Source organism: Ursus maritimus, unplaced genomic scaffold, assembly GCF_017311325.1.
Source record: "Ursus maritimus isolate PB19 unplaced genomic scaffold, ASM1731132v1 scaffold_25, whole genome shotgun sequence".
Taxonomy (NCBI): Eukaryota; Metazoa; Chordata; class Mammalia; order Carnivora; family Ursidae; genus Ursus; species Ursus maritimus.
The window spans coordinates 30,338,702-30,345,217 of NW_024425008.1; the positions used below are offsets into that span (position 1 = coordinate 30,338,702).

Consider the following 6,516-nt stretch of genomic DNA (forward strand, 5'->3'; position numbering starts at 1 on the left):
TATTGCTGTAGAGTTCTTTGGTTGCAAGCGTTAGAAGCCAACTCAGCGTCTGTTAGACAAAAATGATGGGGGGGCATTATAGAAGGATTTTAGGTAGCAAGCAAAGAAATATTTATTTCTTTATTTAAAAAAGTTTTTTTTAAAGATTTTATTTATTTATTTGACAGAGAAGGAGCACAAGCAGGGGGAGCAGCAGAGGGAGAGGGAAAAGCAGGCTCTCCGCTGAGCAGGGAGCCTGATGCGGGGCTCGATCCTAGGACCCTGGGATCATGACCTGAGCTGAAGGGAGATGCTTAACTGACTGAGCCACCCAGGCACCCCAAGCGAAGAAATATTTAAACAACTGAGTCTCTGGAAAGTCAGGAATAGGGTGGCTTTGAGGGTTTCAATATCATTGTTTATCCCTTTCCATTTCTATAGGTCTGTTCAAGTTTTCCTGGGGAAAAGTGAGTGGCTTAGAGACCATGTGTCTACTGATGGTTAAGGGGGTAGAGCCTGGGTTTATGTGCACCATCAGAATCTTAACAGAGTTGGGGAGTTGCAGTTTTGGAAAGGTTGGGATTCAAGGCTGGCAAAACTGAGTGTCAGCCATTTTAACCTTCGATTCTTACTCCCCTCTCAAGGAGGAGATGACCGCCGGGTTCTGCTATGGCACATGGAACAAGCTATCCATTCCAGAGTCAAGCCCATACAGCTGAAAGGAGAGCACCATTCCAACATTTTTTGCCTGGCTTTCAACAGTGGGAACACCAAAGTATTCTCTGGAGGTGAGAAGAAGGGAGATTTCTACCTTGGGCAATTCACTGCTGCTGAGATTTTAGATAAAGGAGTGCTAAAATAACTCCTTGTTTTTCTTCCTTTATTTCACTAAGCTGTAGAATTACTGGTTTCCCATAGCTTATCTTTTCTTCATTGTAGCAGTTTAGACAGGTATATGAGAGCAATTCCTCCCTCCTCCCTTCCTTTCCTTTCCTTTCCTTTCCTTTCCTTTCCTTTCCTTTCCTTTCCTTTCCTTTCCTTTCCTTTCCTTCTCCCCTCCTTCCTTCTATTCTTTTGATCCTTCACTCTCATTCTTTCTTTTTTGGTAGAAAACTTTTTACGTTGCAATCTGGCATGCAGAAACACACACACACATGTATTTAAAATAGTACTTAACCTTACTATGTGTGGTACATTCTGATTTTTAAAAAATTCTATTTTATTTTTAAAGATCTTAAAGGTTGTTACTCAAATTGATGTCCTGATCCATAGATGGCTCCTGTTTGAAAAACGTTGTGTTAGGGTACAATTGGAATGGCTTGTGCTCAGGCCAGCCTCTTGGTGATGTCTTCTATCAACCAGACTCCTTTCTGACCACCACATTTCTAGCCCTGACTTCTCTTTTGCACTGCAGATTTTCCCATGGAATATCTACCTATGTGTTCTAAAAGCAATTTAAGCGCAGCAGTTCTAAAACCAAAATTACCAGTCCTCCTCTCCTGCACAAATATTTTCTCTTGTTCCCTGAATTCCTTTTCTCAGTTATTGTCAGCATTCACCTAATGATTTAAGCTATTAGGTTTAACTTTAAGAAACTGCTGGTATTGAAGCACCTTTAACTATAAAAATGACAGTTCCACATGGTTTAGCCTAATAGAAATCTTGAAGTCATCCTCAGACTTCCCTTTCTTTCATTTACATATCTTGTTACTCAGCAACTAGACTTGAAAGCCTCTCCTATTCATCTCTTAGTTTCTGCGCTCTTTCTATACCCACTGCCCTGGTTTAGGTCCTTATCTTTGATCTGGACTGTTGCAGTGGCCTTTGTGATTTCTGCAACTAGTCTCTAACCCTCCGTCTTATTTATCACAAGTTTTCGTTTAAAAATAAAGTTTAACCATGTGAACCTCTGACCCTACAGTGTCCACAGGATTAAGTGTAAACTTCTATCTACTTCTCCAGCCTCATCTCCCTCCCCAGCAACTTGGACTCTAGCCACTAAACCACTTGCCATCTTAGGTGTCCTTGTATCATTTGCTCTTGCTGTGCCTTCATGGGTCATGATTAATTGTCCAGTCCCCACCAATTCCCCTAAGTCTTCCATTGGTAAGAGTGTTGAGTTATTGAAGTTTCTGTTCAAATGTCTTCTTCCCCATAAAAACATTCTCCTTTTCTGCCATGTACTTTCAATCTGCTCCTGAAGGAAACAGTTGCTCCTTTGTCTGTGTCCCCATTATAGAGCATATCACCACAACAAGATAACCCATTTTGTCATTATTAGTTGTTTGTGTAGATGGACTGGGAGTTCCTCAAGGGCTGGGCACAATCTTCCTCTTGTACCCTAGCACCTTAGCTGTGCCTGTTACCTAGAAGGCATTAGTATGAGTTTGATTTACTTGGTATGCACCCACAATAGAATTTATAGCCAGGAATTTAAGATGTCCCGGGCCACATCTCTACTGCTACTATTACTTTCTATTTAAGTGACTGTTGGTTGTGCTTTCAGTGTAGAGTGGGAATTTTTTTTTCTTTTGTCTTTTCATATTCAGGTTTTTATGTTTGGTTATATAAACCCTTTGAAGGCAGGACTACACATATTGTGAATGTAGTATTTTTAGATTCCTTGATGGAATAAAGAAAAATGCAAGAGAAAAAAGTTGTGAATAAAAACTTTCCTATCACTTATAATCACACTATCATCAGATTTTAATGCTATGAGCTGATAAGGATATGAATAGTAGCAAACATTTATTGGGGGCTTACTAAGTGCTCAGCCCTATTCTGAGTGGTTTTACAAATGTACTCTTTGCAGTGACCCTATGAAGCAGGTACAATTATTATCCCTATTTTATAGATAAAAAAACTGAGGCATAGGTTATCTGTATTCTAAGTCTCACAGTTGAGTGTTTTGCTTTAAAAAAAAAAGCTAGCTTCGAGGAATTAATTAATTTTTCCATGATCATTTACTCTTTTTATTCTTTTTCTTAATGGCCACAGTTCTTTGTTGTTTCTATATTATATATATATATGTATATACATGTATACATATATATGTATATATAATCCATCGAATAATTCATTTTGGAAACTTATATCTAGTTGCTACTAGGCTTTCAAAAATTCTTTATATCCTTCTAAATTATTTTTACAAAACTTTTTTTCTAATTAATACTCCTAATTTATATTAACATTGACTTTGTTCATATGCTTTCTGAAAACTTTAAAATTTCATACTATGATATGGACAGGTAGCACTTTGCAGGAATTATCAAATGTCTGCTTTTCTCCCTTACAGGAAATGATGAGCAAGTTATCCTCCATGATGTCGAAAGGTAAATAGATTGTTGGTATGTGAAGGTGACTGACTCTGGTTTTCATATGAAGAGAGGCAGATACCTCTTTAGACCAAAGTAGTTGTTGGTTTTTTGAAGGAAATAACATGACGCCAGCTGTCCTTTTCTGAAACAGATTTCTGTAATAATTTTGAAATAAAATTTTGATTAAAAGAAGAAGAAAAGGATTTGTAAAGTTGGAGTGAACTTACACTTTTTAGTGAAAATTTAAAGGGAGAGGTTGGAAGAGAAGGAAACAACAACATAATAATAATTAATCTTTATGTGCCAGATACTATTCTGAGTGCTTTGCGTGCGTTCTTCAGTTTCACCCTCACAATGATTTTATGAAGCAGTACTATTCTGGTCTCATTGTGGACGAGGAAGCTGAGGTGTAGGGATGTTAGGTAACTGAAGGGCAAGTGGCGCTGGGATCTGAACTTAGGCCGCCTGGTCCCAGAGCCGTGCTCTTGCTCACGTACCAGATAGCCACATCCACCCTCTTCTTCCCCTGCTGATATCAGATCTGGCTGCTTTCAAGTGCTCCCTTGTTTTTGGAAATCAAGCACCACCCCCAAATGTACAGAAGCAGATACATTCTGCAGGAGGTGAAAACACTACACTCATCTATTGAGTCACTTTCAACTATGCTCATTTAGTGTAAAAAACAAACTCACCATGAAATCTATAAAAAGTTTTTCTAATGGAATTTTTATTTTTTACCTGAAAGTTGAGTACCTACTTTTTAAGGAAATACAACATCCTTTGGGTTTCGCTTGATTGACTTTGCACTGGAAACGAGGGAGAGTCCTACGTGAGGGACTCCGGGGCTGGGACTCTGCACTCTTGGTGTGCATGTGTGTGCCTGTGTGCCTCTCTCTGCTCTCTGTCTCTCAGCAGTGAGACCTTGGATGTGTTTGCTCACGAAGATGCGGTATATGGCTTGTCGGTGAGCCCAGTGAATGACAACATTTTTGCCAGCTCCTCAGATGATGGCCGAGTTCTCATCTGGGACATCCGGGAGTCTCCCCATGGAGGTAGGGTCAAAGGGCTGGTGGACAGTGTTGAAGAAGAGTTTGCTGTCAGGTTCATTGCAGAGGCAGTTTATGACCTGAGTAACCTGAGTGGGAGAGATGTAAAGGGCATGGTGGGGCATAAATGCGTGTCTCTAGAAGTCCCATCCTACGTCTGAGCCAGAAGTGAGGCACCTTTCTCAGGCCTTCTCTAACCGTTTGTGAGCCTCCACAGACCCGTAGACCTATCGGAAACACCACAGTACCTTGGTGTTCAGTGGCGCCAAGGAGTGGAAGATGCGGGACTTCACTGTAGAGGGCAGCCATTAGGGGCCAGCTGTGTGTGGGGCTGACACGCATGGCTCTTGGTTATTTACAGAGGACGGGGGTGTTCTGTGCTCGCGTCCGAATTTCAGCTATGTGTGTAGAAACTAAAAATGATGGCAGATGCACTCCGTTTAAGGGGGTTTGTCCATGTGAGTGCCTCCTCCAGATGTGCTCTTTGCACTTCTGAAGTGTAAAATGAAGGTTGTTTTGTTGAATTTCTCTGAAGGTTTTCAGGAAATGCATCTTTTCAGCTCGTTTCCTGCATAGAGCGTTCACTCTGTAACTCTGCCTGTGTTCAAAGACTCTTTCCTGCAGCGTTACCCTCAGTGCCTCCCCAGCCCCACCTTTAGCGCAGCTCTGTCGTGATCATACCTGTGTACACAGAATTACTTTCCTGCCTGTCTTGTCTGACAGGGTCTGGATCTTTTTATTATTCTGTGTTCAGAGCATTTAACGTGCGGGGCTGTGCCCATCATAGAGACTCAGGCTGTAAGAAAAGCTTGTTGTTGGGGTCAGGCAGATAAGGTAGCTGCAAGGAGCAGCTGTAGTTGAATCCCCATGTACTGGGGAGGTGAGAGCCTCCTCTGTCTGGATGTCCAGAGGCCTGTGCGGTGTCCCATGTGGAAATCCTGGACTGGGGAGTGTACCGTCTATTGCTTCTAAACACTGTCCACAAGAGTATGTCCTTGGGTAGCAGTGATTCCTTCCTGGCCCGGAGCACGCTAATACAGGCAGAGGGCTACAGGGTTTCTAAGTGAAGTTGATGAGGAGCTGGCTGGATGTAAGAGTTCAAGTGTTAGGTGCCTTTTTTTTTTTTTTTTTTGTAATATTCCAATACCGGGAATGAAATCATAAAATTCTAGACTGAGGCTATTTTCTCTTCAGTTTAGGGAGCAATTTAGAGAGAAGGGAAGACCATGCTATTGTTTTTCTCGCCTTCAGTTTTCTCATTGTTCTGCTTTGTCTTCATTAAATCTTTGCGTAGTTTTAAAACTTTTAATTTCTAAAACTAGTAAATTTGGATTAAGGTACAATAATCCTACCAGTAATTGGTTGTGAATTTTTTCAACGCACGTGGAAGTCAATCTTTCTTGCTGTAAAATAGCTTACCTTCCCAGTTCCTGTGACCATCCGTTTTGTCACAGGATCTGAAGAAGTAGACTACTCAGTGTTTCTGAGTATTATAGCTTCAGGTTTGTTCATATGTGTTAGAGTTGCTGTTTTCAGACTTTGTGTGTGCAAAGTGTGTGTGCTAGTCCTTGTGAGCAGGGGTGACTGCTGGGACGACATACTGCTTTGGGGCTCCAGTTACTAGGGCCGTTTCTACAGGGTCACATTCCTGCTTTGCCTGCCTCTGGCCCAGAGGTTCTGAATGACCTATGGGGCTGATTGTCATTTCTCTATTCACAGAGCCCTTCTGCCTGGCAAACTATCCATCAGCTTTTCACAGTGTCATGTTTAACCCTGTGGAGCCCAGGTTATTGGCCACAGCCAATTCAAAGGAAGGAGTGGGACTCTGGGATATTCGAAAACCTCAGAGGTGAGCCCCCTTTATTCATATGGTGTTAAAACTTGCCCCTGCCTCAACTCTCAGGTAATGTGATCAGTCAGCAAGGGTTGTGAGAACCTGTTTGGCCGTTGATCTCAATTGGCCATCTCCTAACATATACTGGTGACTTTGAACCCAGGGGAGCCCTGTCCCCAAGGGACAGGCAATGTGAGAAATCCATACTCTTTTCCGAGAGAGTCATAAATTGTAATCTGACTCTAGACAGGTCAATTCTAGGCAAATAGATGAGAGCTTCCCTTCAGTACTGCCTTCTATTTTTAGGTCCAGGATTCCCCAGATGCCTGGGAGCTCATGA

The 6,516-nt window shown here is 41.8% G+C and overlaps 1 protein-coding gene across 4 annotated transcripts in view; it reads left to right on the forward strand.

Annotated features, from left to right (window-relative positions):
• Positions 1 to 6,516, forward strand: part of DCAF5 (DDB1 and CUL4 associated factor 5) — a 91,334-nt gene that overhangs the window by 23,473 nt on the left and 61,345 nt on the right. For 2 of the 4 annotated variants that reach the window (XM_040641733.1, XM_040641731.1), the window contains exons 2-5: positions 624 to 767; positions 3,275 to 3,311; positions 4,209 to 4,348; positions 6,062 to 6,191. In XM_040641733.1, the coding sequence (XP_040497667.1) occupies positions 656 to 767; positions 3,275 to 3,311; positions 4,209 to 4,348; positions 6,062 to 6,191 (419 nt within the window). In that variant the 5' untranslated portion in view covers positions 624 to 655. Of the gene's footprint in view, positions 1 to 623; positions 768 to 3,274; positions 3,312 to 4,208; positions 4,349 to 6,061; positions 6,192 to 6,516 lie in introns of those variants that run through there. The other 2 variants (XM_040641732.1, XM_040641734.1) reach the window with 2 other exon arrangements.